At 37.9% G+C, this 14,672-nt stretch overlaps 6 protein-coding genes across 6 annotated transcripts; 4 read left to right on the top strand and 2 right to left on the bottom strand.

Moving 5' to 3' along the window:
* Positions 1 to 108: 108 nt before the first annotated feature.
* ppr5 (mitochondrial PPR repeat protein Ppr5) lies at positions 109 to 3,873 on the bottom strand (the record flags this gene model as incomplete). Its single annotated transcript, XM_056182559.1, has 1 exon — positions 109 to 3,873. One exon carries the CDS (start codon positions 3,871 to 3,873, stop codon positions 109 to 111), a length of 3,765 nt encoding a protein of 1,254 aa, XP_056038550.1.
* A 2,237-nt stretch (positions 3,874 to 6,110) lies between these two features.
* mug157 (alpha-mannosidase GH125 family Mug157) lies at positions 6,111 to 7,757 on the top strand (the record flags this gene model as incomplete). The annotated part of the gene is made up of 2 exons (XM_056182558.1): positions 6,111 to 6,182; positions 6,300 to 7,757. 2 exons carry the CDS (start codon positions 6,111 to 6,113, stop codon positions 7,755 to 7,757), a joined length of 1,530 nt encoding a protein of 509 aa, XP_056038679.1.
* Positions 7,758 to 8,238: 481 nt separating this feature from the next.
* On the top strand, positions 8,239 to 8,715 carry rnh203 (ribonuclease H2 complex subunit Rnh203; the record flags this gene model as incomplete). Its single annotated transcript, XM_056182557.1, has 1 exon — positions 8,239 to 8,715. The coding sequence occupies one exon, from the start codon at positions 8,239 to 8,241 to the stop codon at positions 8,713 to 8,715; it is 477 nt and encodes a 158-aa protein (XP_056038680.1).
* A 687-nt stretch (positions 8,716 to 9,402) lies between these two features.
* Positions 9,403 to 10,191, top strand: SOMG_03767 (Rac GTPase binding; the record flags this gene model as incomplete). Its single annotated transcript, XM_056182556.1, has 1 exon — positions 9,403 to 10,191. One exon carries the CDS (start codon positions 9,403 to 9,405, stop codon positions 10,189 to 10,191), a length of 789 nt encoding a protein of 262 aa, XP_056038684.1.
* Positions 10,192 to 11,285: 1,094 nt separating this feature from the next.
* On the bottom strand, positions 11,286 to 12,101 carry gid8 (GID complex subunit Gid8; the record flags this gene model as incomplete). Its single annotated transcript, XM_056182555.1, has 3 exons — positions 11,286 to 11,702; positions 11,749 to 11,944; positions 11,992 to 12,101. The coding sequence occupies 3 exons, from the start codon at positions 12,099 to 12,101 to the stop codon at positions 11,286 to 11,288; spliced, it is 723 nt and encodes a 240-aa protein (XP_056038685.1).
* Positions 12,102 to 12,754: 653 nt separating this feature from the next.
* rhp41 (DNA repair protein Rhp41) lies at positions 12,755 to 14,629 on the top strand (the record flags this gene model as incomplete). Its single annotated transcript, XM_056182554.1, has 1 exon — positions 12,755 to 14,629. One exon carries the CDS (start codon positions 12,755 to 12,757, stop codon positions 14,627 to 14,629), a length of 1,875 nt encoding a protein of 624 aa, XP_056038682.1.
* Positions 14,630 to 14,672: the final 43 nt, after the last annotated feature.

Raw genomic sequence — 14,672 nt, 5'->3', positions numbered from 1 at the left:
AAAATTTGAATAATTTACAACAGATAAACAATGCTTTCGCATACTCTTAGCGATCGAGAGTATACATCAACAAAAAAAACCCAGGATAAATAATAATCCCGCGCAAGCCTATGCCATTTGACTACACGGTGTCAAATTTCTCTCACTTGAAACGGAATGCAAATAAGGCTTGTAGTGATTCGTTCTTCTCTTAGGCTTTTGTAACATGTAATTGTTTACAAGAGAAGATATCCTATTTAGAACGGGAGCTGGATAGCGCTTCCGTTTCAGCTGTTCAACAATTTCGACAGCTTCTTCTGTGTCGTTGACGCTCAAATATGCACGAACCATATTCTCATAAGTACTAGGCTCTTTACCAGACATACCACCACAATCCAAAAGGTCAAAGTAGTATCTGGCTTTACTGATCATTCCAATTTTCGTAAAACCCTTAATCAGAGCATTTACAATGTAAGCGTTTAAAGACACGCCATACTTTTTCATATCAGAAACGATTTGAACTCTTTCAATGATGCGATCGTTAGCAATTAAGGATTCTATCTGAGATTGGAAAAGATTTGCGTCCAGTCGAATCTCCCCAGCTTCGTGTTTCGCAAGTGCGATAAGATAGCATTTATTAGCTGCTTGAACATCAGACATTACGATACCAAGTATATGAATGTAGGCAGCATAGTGCATTGGAAGAACCTTAACATTAGTTCGCTCCATTAGCTCGAGTATCGCCTCGACCGATGTAACATCGACAGGTTCAAGCATGCCATATGCATCCATGAGCAATTTGTATGTATGTGGGGAAGGCTGTATATCAGTCGAGCACAATCGATTGTAATAGTATAACGCCTTCTCTCGGTTATACATAGTTTGGACTTCGAATTGGATCATGGTGTTATAAGGTGCAACACGAGGTTGATAGTTGGATTGATTTTCCATTTCGCAAAACAACCTTTCAGCTAAAGCTTCATCACCAATTCGGCAAGCAGCATTAATGACTGTTCCATAGGTCACGCTAGTAGGGAGCAAACCATATTCCTTCATTTCCTGGAAAAGCTTCCAGCATTCGGTAGTACGACGAGCTCGACCTAGTTTGGAGAGAACAGCATTATAAAGAAAAACAGAAGGCTTAACGTTATGACGTTTAGTTTCCTCAAATATCTTCAAAGCAGTGGTAGCATCGTCGGTGTCCCCACGTTTCGTGGAGTTGTTAATCAAATGCGCAAAAGTAGATGCTCGAGGAATGTAGCCTATAGCTTTCATTTGGTCACAAAACATAGATGAACCTCTGAAATCACGGGAAAAAGAGGATGATAGCACCATTGAGTCTAATACTAAAGCCATAAACCAACTGGCCTTTTCAGGAGACGACGCACGTATCTTACGATAAAACAATTTTGAGTGTTCAAATACACGACGGACGGCGTCAAATTGTTTGTGCTTACTCAGAGCTGATATCAAGGAGGGATAAGCTTCAGGGTGTAGAAACTTACTATTTTCAATTAATTTTCCAAATTGGAAAAATAGCAAGTTAGCATCAATTCGCTCGGACGCAGTACCCGATATCATTTTTGAAACATTAGAATTAACTTCATGATCAATAAATTGAAAGTGATCAAAGAAATAGCAAACTTGCGAAATATCTGCCAAAATTTTTTGACCTTTATTATCGGTGGAAAACCCAATGACGGCCTCAGAGACAATATTATCACGCACAAGTTCAACCAGATACTCATCATCTCTCAAGTAAGAGAAGGAACGAAGTAAAATATGAACATTCTTAAAGGTGGCAGGATATTTCTTACTAGAGAAAACCCGTAATAATTCCTTCAAGTCTCGCTTACTGGAAGCTGATCCTTCAGTTTGGACAACATTAAAAGCCGCATATTCAAGAAGATATCCAAATGTCCTAGGCGAAAATGAGTTTAAATTCACTGTAGATTTGTTTATGCTCTGCACAGATGTGTGAAGCAAGGGAGCAATGAAATCAACCTGAGGAAAATTGACTTGACTCTCCAAGATGGATAGCAATTGAATTAAAACCTCGGAATCATTTTGAAGCGATTTAGGCAAAATATCCCAAAAGCCATTCAAAACCGACAGTTGCAAAGCCGTTGTGTTCACTGATGGAATATTGCTAGGAGTCGCAGCTCTCGGTTCCACGTGCTTTTTAAGCAAGCGTAAAGCAAGGCTGACATGTCCATTATCAACAAAAGCTTTATAGATAGTGGAAAAGTTAAAATTGGTGTATAAAGAGACAGAGTTAATTACCGGGTAGGCATGTAATCTCAAAATATCGATGTTATTGGTATCCACCAATAATTGCAGATATTGTAAAAGGACCTTGTGTTCTTCCATATACTGAGCAAGTGTAAATTTCCGAACAAAAGCTATCGCAAAATCTACGTCTTTTGCTTTGCAAGCAGCCCCCAAGATGAAGGAGAGAACGGAAGAATCCTTTTGATAGGTGTCGATTTTGTCCAAGGCTAAATCTAGCCAGTAGGCAGCCTCTTTGTAATCTCCTAGATGAGAGAGTCTGCGAAGGAAGCAATTAACGACAGATGAAGGGATTGTTTGTTCATGCGCAGTACTTTTGAAAAATGACTCCATGAGTTTAATTGCTTCCGCAAAGTGATTTGTCTCAAAGTAGGATTCCATGAGGGCTTCCCAGGAATCGACATTCGCGCTATCCGAGTTACTGGTGGGATCGGATAAATTGTAAGTCTGTAAAAGCTGAAAGCAAACTTCAAGTCTCTTTGCTTTTCCAAAAGCACGAATGAGAGCGGGAAGTAAGTTTGGATGGCTGTCAGCTTGGATGGACTCGAAAGGAATGTTCTCCAATAAAGATTTTAACTGGCTAGAAGTTCCATAACGAGCGATTGAGTCGATGAAATATGCATAAAAAGAACTGGAATAAGAAATGCCGTGGTTGATCAAGCTAGAAGTGTACATAAAAACAGCCGTCTGCAAGGGCATCTCAGAGCGTAAATCCGACAACTCAGTTTGTAGATCCTTAACAATGTGGGACTGGGCCAACGAGGTACGACTTACAAGAAAGTTGCTTCTATCATCAATGACCTCTGCACGTCGGCACAAGGCGGTGATGACAGTTTCAAAAGTTTTAGCATCTGGAACAAGAAAGTGATTTAGCATGTCCACATAAACACGAATTAGTTTTTGCATATTCTTCGAAGAAGTAATATAATAATCATTGTTGGTCATGCACTCAAGAATGGTATTAAATGCGCGCAAGTTTAAGACCCCGGGGGAATCGCAAGCAATCTTGTACAGCTCAAAGGTGTGAATGGAGAGGTCGCTGTGGGAGAGACGCTGCAAAAAAGAAACAAAGTTTTCTGAAGAGGAAAAAGAGCTGGGAGGTAAAGAAGCAAAGGAAGATTCCAAAGAAGGAGGGCAAGATTGATCTAAAGAAGGACTGGTCATAGCAGACGGGGTCTCTAAAGAGAGAGGGGAGGTAGAATAAGCAAGCTCGTGAGGAGTGTTGGCTAATTCCTCAGGCGTTAGGGGTTCGCATACGCTAGGAAGCGAAGATGGAAGGTGGGAAAGATGGGAAATACCATTGGCATCGAAATATTTAGAATGGTTTTGAGAAGAGATAGACTGCTTTGGGTCAGAGAGAGGAGGATCACGGATGCTGATTGGGAATCCACGTTCAAAGGATAAGTAATCTTCCTCGGAAACGTAATAATGTTCAGGAAGGTTTTGTATGGAAGACGACGAGGTAGAAAGATTTGCTTGAGCTTGCTGCTGTTGAATCCAATTTGTCATATTTGATAATTTTAGAGGAGGACGATGGACAGCGACATTTTTGCCCAAGGTTTGTCGAGCGATATTATGCAAAAACCAAGCCTTTGTATACACCATGTTGACAAAGACCGAAAGAGAAGAGTAGTATATGTTTAATTGAAACAAAAAAGAATGAGAAATACAACAACAACAACAACAACAACAACAAAAAGGAAAAGATAAACACCGAGAAAGGATACAAGAGAAAAGAAATCCAGAAAACAAAAACAAAAACAGGGTCAAGTGAAAAAGATCACCAAAAAAAAATAAGAAATAGCGAGAGGAATAGGGAATAGGAATAAAAAATGAAAAGAAAGGAAAGAAAAGAAAAGAAAAAGGACGAAAACAACAAAATAAATAAGCTATATCTATAAGAACTCCAAGAGAGGAGGAGAGCAATCTATCCAAGGGGAACGAGGAAACGACAAAAATAAAAGAAACAATTACAAACAAGAGAGAATTGTATTCGTTTGACAAACTCGTCCGTTGCCTGTTGAGCAGCTTGGCCTTTGTGGGCAAAGAAAGAGGACCAAAAAGGACTGTGGAAAACTCACACAACAAGAGGCAAGCGACTTGTTGATATAGTTTTGAGGAGAAGGGAAGGAATTGAAAAGAAAAGAAAAAAAAAACAATGAAAAAACAAAATCAAACCCTTAAAAAAATGGATGGATCAAAACTAAAAATGATGGAAATCAAACAGAGAAAACCAATAGAGCAAAAGGTTACCAGTGCAAAAAAGCGACAACAAAACAATAAAGAAAAAGAGCAATTCTTCTAAAGGAAATCCACCAAAATGAAAGCAATTCTAGTAAAACCACTTGTGCCTTTTTAAAAATCAAAAGATTAGAAAGAAACGAATGGAAAAGTGATTTATCGACAACACAAGACCAACACAAAAAAAGACTAAGACAAGAAAATCTATAATTTCAAAAATTTCAAAAAATTTCAAATCAAATTTCAAACTTCTTGTTCTTTTGAAAACAAAAACAAAAACAAAAAAAAGAAACTATTTTTTTTTTTTCTTCTTTTTCTATCGTTAGTTGTAATGAATACGAATGAAATTTCGTGAAGAAAAAGGTCTAAATTTACGAGAAATGCTTCTCGAATCAAAGTGAGTGGTGAACTCAATGGCGGTCAGTGTGTGGTGGAAGGAGCGTTCGAATTGGTCGTTGATATAAATTAATACCCGAGTCCTCTCCAGGGATGATGAGCTTTTTTTTACCGAACGTACGATATAATCGAACGGTATGATATCATGCTATTTCGGTAGATCAAACAAACATGTTGGGACGGGAGGTGTAGAGATGTAAATATTTTAATCTGATTCTTACAAACGAGTGGTGAGTTGTAATATGGAAAGAAGAGAGGGAAGGAAGAGAAATATAAAAGATTGATTATTTTTCTTTTTTGTTTTTTTTTTTTTTTTGTTTAGTTCTTAGCTCATGAGATCATTGTCAAGGGTAAGTAGAACCACAAATAATAGGGATAGCTGACATTGACTCTAGAAACGAAAGAGTATGGAACTCGTTTGGAAAGCAAGTAAAATATAAATATATTAAAAAAATTCAATAAATGGAAAATGCTTCTTTACAGCTTGTTTTTGTCGCATGGCTACATCTATCCTTACAGTCTAGTCTGCGTGTATTTATTATTTGTTTATTTATTTTATTTGTTTGTTTATTTTGACTATAACAAAAGCTTCCTGCGTTAGGTATGGATATGAAAGGGAAGATCTTTTTGTGTTGAATTCTATTTGCAAAACATTTCTTATTTTGCTCCACGATTCATTTCATCGTCTTCAGCTGCTGCCAATTTGAAATACAGCCTCTCGATAATAAACATGCCAGGAAGGCCCCATGGCTATATCCATCCTATGGATTTTTTCTATTTTTTCAAGGGTAGATTCCAACCAAAGAAACAAAAAATGTATAAAAATAAAAAAATATAAAAAAGAAACAATTTCTTGCTAGAAATCGTAGCAAAACTTTGTAGTAAAATATTGTAGTAAACCAAACAACTCCTCTACTTGATTCTACTAGAGTTTTTGAAAAGGATCCTTAAAAAACTGCTGTTTTTATATATATTTTTATATATAAAAACTCCTTTCAACCATCTCAACAAATCCTATCTATCTCTTGCTCTCTCACCTTTGTTTATTTACCATTCCTTCTTCCTTGCCCGTACAATGGCTTTGTTGACATTCATGTCCCCCACTTGGTACTCAAATCTACATGTATATTAACAACAAACGTAAATATTCCTACGCACAGTTGAGCTCTTTGCAGTTGGCAGATTTATTTGTCAATTCGTTGCAAATGATTGCTTTTTGGAGTCTTTTCCTGTTTTTTTCGGTCTCTTTGGCCAATTCCTTTGACTTTGCTTGGAAGGTATGTTTGTTTTTTCCTCCAACCCTTGTCCATCCATCTCCATAGACCCTTTCTCTCCAGTTTGGATTGTTGCTTCTTCTTTCTATATATATACTAATCTTCTATTTGCTCGTCTAGTCATGTCCCAACTTCAAAGACTTTTCTACTAGAAAACACTTTCCCTTTGCCGGTTCCCTAAAGCTTCCCTTCCAGCGTCCTGTGCAAGCCTGTCGCACCTTTCATTCCAAGGCTGTAGAACAAACGATCGACGATGTAAAGAGCCGTCTTGCTGATGAGGACCTTGCTCGTCTTTTCGAAAATTGCATGCCAAACACCTTGGACACCACCATACGCTGGCATTCTGACCATTCCGACCATCCACAGACTTTGGTCATCACCGGTGACATTCCTGCTGAATGGATCCGTGACTCTGCTAATCAACTTGCCCCTTACCTTCCTCTGGTAAAATCCGATCGTCCTCTTTCCAGCCTCATATTAGGTGCCATTCAAACACAAGCTGAAATGCTGATCCAGTTTCCCTACTGTAATGCCTTCCAGCCTCCAAAACAAAGCCACATTGGCGGAAACGACAATGGTCAAAGCGACCGCGTCACTCCAGCCTACGATCCCCAGGTTGTGTTTGAATGCAAGTACGAGCTTGACTCCCTTGCTGCCTTCCTCAAACTTTCTTATAATTACTGGCTTTACAGCAAAGACTCTTCTATCTTTTCAGCTAAATGGGTCTCTACCATACAGGTAATTTTTCGGGTTTTGGAAGAACAATCCACTCCCACCTTTGATGAGGATACTGGCTTTCCCAAAAACCCCGTCTACACCTTCCTTCGTCAAACCGATTCAGGAACCGAAACACTCGGTCTTTCTGGTCGTGGTTTTCCCCTCAACAAAAACTCTTCGCTCATTCGAACCGCTTTTCGTCCTTCCGACGATACAAGCATTCTCCAGTATCTTATACCAGCAAATGCCATGATGGTCGTCGAGCTTTCTCATCTCCACGAGATGCTTCAAGCTGCGGGTCACGCTGATTTAGCCAAACTTGCCATGTCTTGGGCCAGAAGAATCTCAAACGGAATCCGGGAACACGGAATTGTCGATCACCCCAAATTTGGAAAAGTATATGCTTATGAAGTAGATGGCTACGGAAGTGCTATTTTCATGGATGATGCCAACATTCCTTCTCTTCTTTCGTTGCCTTATCTCGGCTACGTCGAACGCGACGACCCTGTTTACCTGAATACAAGGAAAATGATTTTGAGCCCAGAGGGAAACCCATATTTCCTAAAAGGTACTGTCATTTCCGGCATTGGCGGCCCCCATATTGGTTTACGCAACGTTTGGCCTATGAGTCTTATTGTTCAAGCTTTCACTTCCGACGATGACGATGAAATTCGTTCTTTATTAAATACAATTAAGCATTCTACCAATTCTCTTGGTTTAATGCACGAGTCTGTCGATATCACTTCTTTTGCACGTTATACAAGATCATGGTTTTCTTGGGCAAACTCATTATATTCCGAGCTTATTTTAGATCTACTTGAGAGGAAGCCTCATTTGTTGAAGAAAAACCACTCTGGTTGATGACCGGAAATTATCCATATGTTTTTTACGATGCTTAATTTAGAGGTAGTTTGCTCGTAACAGCAAGCATTTATGTTTTATCTTTTTTATACAGAAAACAATAGTGATCATGCCGAGTTCATTTCCATAGTTCCTCAAATTGTTTAAAAGTGATGTGTCTATAATTGTCACAATGAATGGATAGTCACTATTTTTTATTTAAATCAAAGAAAGCAGTAAAATTGGTAAAATTTGTGTCATAAACAATCATCAGCGTGGGTGCGAAATAATTTCCTTTGAAATTGTCCATCATGCCATTCAATTTTCGTTTATAGTACATTCCAACGGAAAAAATTTCAAAATAACCGTTTGCAATGAAAAACGTACCAAAAAAACTTCATACTTTTTCCCTCTGTTCTCAATGACCTTCTGTCCTATTTATTATCGAATGGAGCGTTCCCAGAACCAAAATAAAATCACGTTCGAGACATATCCTTAAGAGATGAAGAAACCCATAATCCAAATTCAAAACAAAAATGAAGGAAAACTGGAAGAAAAAGTGTCCTTAATGCCGTGTTTTATTGATTTTGATGGACCAGCTTCAGTTTCTGAGTTTTTTCACGACAAAATTTCAAAAAAGGACGGCTCTAGGAATACTGATTTGGCTTATTTTCGAGGTAGAGAACTGAATGGAAGAACACTAGAGCTGCCTGAAGGTTATATGGGTGAATGTGTCCATTTTCCATTACCGGACAGGGCAGATCAGTTCTACGCTGGCAATGAACTAGACAACAACGAGGATGAAGCAAGTGTTTCCGAAGAGCATTGTCAGACATCATCAACTTTCTCGCAATTCAAAATTTGGGATCGTGATGTATCCACATCTATCGAGCAAAACCAATGGTACAAGGGTATCGTTGAGTGGACTCAATTTGCATCCAAAGTACGTTTTCTTGGTTTCTACCATGTAAACAGCTAACCATTCTTTTCAGATTGCTAGTACCGAATAAAAACGGGGAAAAAGGTTCAGTTTTCGAGAATTCTGAACACAATTTCCTTCCTCTCACTCTTTTCGTTATTCATTTTCTAAGTTATATCCTTTTCTTCTTATCTTTCAAATTTCTCTTTAAGCTTTCTAGACTTTTTATTATAGCTAATCACTTAATCGATTCTCACTCTCTTTATTTGTTTAAGCATATGCTTATATGCCTTGATTATTTCTTTATGCTTTGTGCCTGTATCTCAACTTTGGATATGCTTCTATGATTTCTCTTCGTGGTAAACAATCGTTGTTATCCTAACAGGTCACAGTCCATTTCACTTTCATTTAACCATACGTTTTCAATATTTGTATTGACAACAAATAAATCCAAGTGAAAGCGGTATCTTAACACTTCATGTCAAACCAATAACCTCTTTAATTTTGATTATCTGATTTGAAAACATTTCGTCCTTCTTTTGTTCGTGTTTTCTTTTCACTAGGAAAAGCCCTTTTTGGTTTCTGCTTTTTTGTTTTACTATTTTGCTTTTTGTTTCTTTCTTTTTATTTGATTTTTCTTTTTCATTAAGTATTTCCCTTTAAACGCTTGTTTATGGTTTAGGGATTTCGTCAATTTCTTTCGTAGAGGTAAAGTACATAATTATCATCATTTTCTTTTCTTTTTGAATGTTCCCTGAGAATTTCCCTGAAGATGGCGTGTCTTTGAATCGTAAAAAGAGCAGTTTTTGGAAAAGACTGAGTCAAGACTTTGGGCCTGAAAAGCCAAGGAGATCAAGACATGTGCCAAGTTATTCAGTTTCTGATTTTCCCAGCGATTTGCATCCAACACGAGCTGCTCCAGAGCCTCCTAAAGGAAGGCTTACCCAATATGCGCGTCGGTTCAGTAATCGTGTAAAAACCCTGTTTTCCAAAAATACTCCTCCTTCCAGTCATTCAAGCCCATCTTCTATTACCTTCTTCCAAAACAATAATCATCATCGGCTTCCTGTACAGACAGAGATTGTACCATCACCAAGTGATTTGGATTGTAATTATCAGGTTCATACACCCAATAGATTGATTACGGAGAGAACATTTACGAAAGGACAGCTTCCTAGAAAAAAATCCTTTCATATTGGTCGTTCCCGTTCTTTGAATATTCGGCCTGAATCTACCTCTATTTCTTTCCCATTACATTTATACAAAGAGGATACAAGTGGGAGCAATCCAAGATTAGCACTTCATACTCGGACTTCAGCAAGTTCTACTTTCTCCTCCGTACCAAGTACATCCTTCGACAATGAGTCACGGCAGTTTTCTCCAGTAGAATGTCTGCACACAGTACCGAGTCGAAAAACGGAGGGCTATGCGTCTATTTTAAACCGAAGAAGCGCTCCTAATTCCCCTTCTTCTCTGAACCTTGGTGAATGGGACGCAACTCCCCTTGCTAATATTCAGGAAAGGTCTGCAGACTAATATACTTAAGGGTAGCCTGAGTGTTTGGTCTACTTTGGATAATCTAAAGGAGTTGGCCGTTCTGTTTGTTTCTACAATTCCATTACTTCTAAATTAAGAAGAAGAAATGCAATTCCTGAAGTCAAACTTGGATGTGATCCGAAGAATTTCACTTTGGACCTAAACTTGTTTGGTGGTTTACATCAACCGTTCCTTTTTGTTGTACATTCATGTCAACGCATAGAATATTAAGCTGTACTACTATCTTTTTTCCTTTTTTATCTGAGCTCAACGGCAAAAAAATTTCAAATATACTAGGTTATGTTTTATGGATAATACGCAAGCTTTCACGAACGAGATGACTTTGTTGTTGGTGATTATGAAATTTGGATCCCTCTAGTATTATCGTTGGAAGCTGTGAAATTACCTATAAAAGAGGGAGTATGAAAGACTGCACATCTATGATTGAAATGATCCACTATACAAATTTTGATAAAGTCGACAAAGTCGTTCATTACTTTTTGGATACATCGCTTCTAATATTAGTTGGAAGACCATACTGCCTTTTGTAAAGTCTCAGTTGTTTTTATTTATGTCCCATTTGAAAAGATTTGCTGGATATTTAATTGAAATTCCCAAAAACGTAATCTTCTTTTGCACTAGACATCTGGCTTTTGCTTTGCACACAGCGAATTAGCCTTACACTAGTTACAGGCCATCACGTATTCAAATATGCTGGTTACGATTCCTTTTTATACCAAGAGAATGGAGTATCGATCGTGGATAATATTGATAGAACCGTCAGGATAATGGTTCCCAAAAACTCCTTTTTTATTTATCGACAGACTAATTTACTTTCACTAATTTTCGTCGATTTGATTAATGAATATGCATATTCGTTGCAGCAAACAAAATTAATTTTACGCCTAATTTTTGCAATAAACAGCATCAATCATTTAATCTTTCTATACCCTTTTTTTTTAGACAGCTTTTTTTAATAGCTTTAATTCATTATATTGACACTCATATACTTGCTATTTCAGATGTTAATCCATCGAAAGATCATGATAACATTGTAATTTATATATTCATACAATCGTAACAAATGGTAGTCATTAAGGACTTGTAGCAAATGGAGGGGCAAGGATAGACTGCTTCTCTGCTTGCTTTCTACACCAGCTCTCAAAATTGACTAAGGCGAGAAGCCGAGATTCATTCGGCAGGCCTTGAGATTTGAGCATCGCCAGGTTTGCCAAATTTGCAACACGTTCACGTTGAGAAGGATCTAGCGCATTCTTTAAAGCTGGTGTATAAGAAGTAGGTGAAAAACAAAGCAAAGACATGGTTAGCTCTAGTGAAGTGAGAAAAGAAGGATTCAAAGGAGCAATTGGAGCCAAATTCTCGGTAGCAAATGCCAAGCATTTCTCGATCGTAGCATCTGAAGCATCCTCTCGATTCATGGCTTCGCGAATAAGTTCAATCAACTTTAAGCGCAAAAGTTCAAAAAGAAGCTCAGTACTTTTGTCCAAAATCTTCAAATATGAGTTAGAAGCAAATCATCTGTGATTAATGGCATACCTCAGGATCTAATTCATTAAGCTGATACATTGCCGAGTTTATGGATCCTTGTCGGATTAATTCACACACTTCCATGCGCTCTCTGATACTTCCTGGAATAAAGTAATCTTCAATTCCAGCCTCAGTTGCAAAAATACGAGCTCCTTGTTCATTTCCCTGAATGATCAAGTAGTCTAGTACTAACAAGTTGATGTCCCTGGATTAAAAGAAAATGTTAGTCTCTCCTAAGTGCAAATCACTTACGCCGTGTTTAATCGAATATTACGACAACGGTCTTCCCATGTTTCAGAGTTCGGTGAAGAGCCATCGCTCATGAAAATGTCAGCAGAAGATGAGCCAGATTCTCCCATCATTGCAAAATCTCAATTGGTAGTAAACAACGTTCAGTTACTCTGCACTACTTGTACAGTGTCGAATTCTCTGTAATTTCAAGATTGATTAATGGGAATGCAGTCGCTTGATCCAGCTAGATGATTTCTTCCAAATTTCTGGTCTATATTTGGAATACTAAACGAATACTAACAAAAAATTCGCTCTTTAATACTTTCTTTTTCTTATGGTCTCCAAAACCAAGCACAATCCAGTAGTGTCATCCACTTCGCAGAAGGATTATGAATTTCGTTATAAAAACGTATGTAATAAAAAGAAAAGCGAGAGAAAACAGACTTTAGATTTGAAAAAACTACTATTGAAGAGTCTTATTATTATTCTTTCAAATGGCTAGATTCTATATTATTAAGTTGAAAGAGATTGAAATCTCGTTAAAATGAAACATCTGTGTTGAATTTGAGGCTCCATTACAAACCACTAAAAGCAAGGAAATATTTGAATATGAACAGAATTGGCGAAACTGCCTTGAAATTTTCATTTGTGTAAATAATTTTAACTAAGTTTGATTTAATTTTGGGCAAAAAATCCGTTGGAATTTGGATTTTGTTTGCTTAAACATAGGACGTGTTTAAAATTTATGTGCAAAGGATAACACCTAGATTATTTATTTAAAAAAATGTCTTATGAAGAATCATTCAGTGAAGATGAAGAAGACTGGCTTGATTTAGATTTGGGTCAGCCAGCAGCCATCAAAAGCCAGACCTTATTTGAAGAGCGACCGCTTGACCTGAATACGGAAAAGAATATACACATAGACGAAAATGTGGCTCAACAGAAGAAGCCGGCGAAAAAAATCACTTTAAAGATTACAGCAGCCGACCGAAAAATCCGTCTGCAAATTCATCAAATGCACCTACTCTGTCTTACCTACCATCTGTGTATTCGGAATTCATGGTGCAATGATAAGATTTTAAAAAATCTTGCCAGGCTTGTACCACCAGGCGTAAAAGCGTCTCTACACTGCTCATCCCAGAAATCTCAAATGATCCGAAACAAAAGCTTTCTCCAGGCTTTAGTTGTGCTAACTGAAATTTGGAAGCGTCAGTTTAAACTTATCAGGAATGGGCTACGAAAACCTTGGTACGGGGCTTTGCAAAATGATACGTTGAGTTATGAACCTGTGTCCAAAGAAGACTTTTTAAGGGCCGCGAAGTCTCTTGAAGGTGATCGAGATATAGGTTCTCAGTTATTCGTTTCTCTTCTTCGATGTTTAGATGTTCCTACACGTCTGGTTTTTTCTTTACAGACTCTGAGTTTCCGCTTTGTTGGTGCGTCCGCAGAAGGACAAAGTCCGCAAATTAGTACTGATTCCTCTCCTCAAGATAGTTTGGAATATCTCTTTTCACCAAATGCTTCTCCTGCCGATTCAACGGCTTCGAAACGTAGAAGAACACTGAAGCCAAGTTTTTCATCTTCTTCTGTGGTTCGTGCATCACCCGGCTTCCATCAGCCACAACTTATTGATTCTTCAAAGCCCGTTTTTTGGGCCGAAGTATTCAATACCTCAATGCAGAAATGGGTTTGCATTGATCCGTTCGGTGATGCCTCTTCTGTGGGTAAACCAAGCCGTTTCGAACCATCTACTTCTGATTCATTAAACCAAATGACTTATGTATTTGCAGTTGATTCCGGTGGATATCTGAAAGATGTTACGAGGCGGTATACCTCGCGGTATTATCGTATCATGAGGAATCGACTTGAAATAGTTCCTTTTGGTAGTGATTGGTTAAATATGTTTTTATCCAAGTTAAAGAAGCCCCAAGATGTGTATATGGATAGTGATGCCATAGAGGATGCAGAATTATTGAGACTAGAACAAGCAGAAGGGATTCCAAAAAATATTCAAGACCTTAAGGATCATCCGGTGTTCGCTATTGAAAGACATCTACGAAAAAACGAAGTTATTGAACCCAAGAAATCATGCGGAAGAATATCCACTAACAAGGGGGTAGAATTAGTTTATCCCAGGAAATATGTTAAACTCGTTTTTTCTGCTGACCGTTGGTATCGCAAAGGTCGTATCGTAAAACCTAGAGTCCAACCTTTGAAGTACGTTAAAGATAAAACAAAGGGAACCATTCCTTTGTATGGTGAAGATCAAACAGATCTTTATACACCTAAGCCTGTCGTAGCCGATATTGTCCCAAAAAATACTTATGGAAACATAGACTTATATACATCGAATATGTTACCCTATGGTGCTTATCATTCTACTCATGCCTTTGCTGAAAAGTCTGCTAAATTGCTAGAAATTGACTATGCTCGTGCTGTAACAAGCTTTGATTTCCATAAACGTATGTCTCGACCTCACTACGACGGCATTGTTGTTTCGAAAAAGTTCAAAGAAGCGTTACTTCAGGTTGCAGGTGGTATAGAATGGATGCAAGAAGAAGAAAACTACAAGCAAGACTTTAAAATGGGAGTTCAGCTATGGAAACGTATGTTATCTGGATTAAGAATACGGCAGCGCATTATGGAAGAATATGGCTAATTTGATCAATTGTATATTATGTATTCTTTAGCTCCTAGAATTC

This window comes from Schizosaccharomyces osmophilus, chromosome 2 (genome assembly GCF_027921745.1).
Source record: "Schizosaccharomyces osmophilus chromosome 2, complete sequence".
NCBI lineage: Eukaryota > Fungi > Ascomycota > Schizosaccharomycetes > Schizosaccharomycetales > Schizosaccharomycetaceae > Schizosaccharomyces > Schizosaccharomyces osmophilus.
This window is presented reverse-complemented; position numbering and strand designations above follow the sequence as displayed.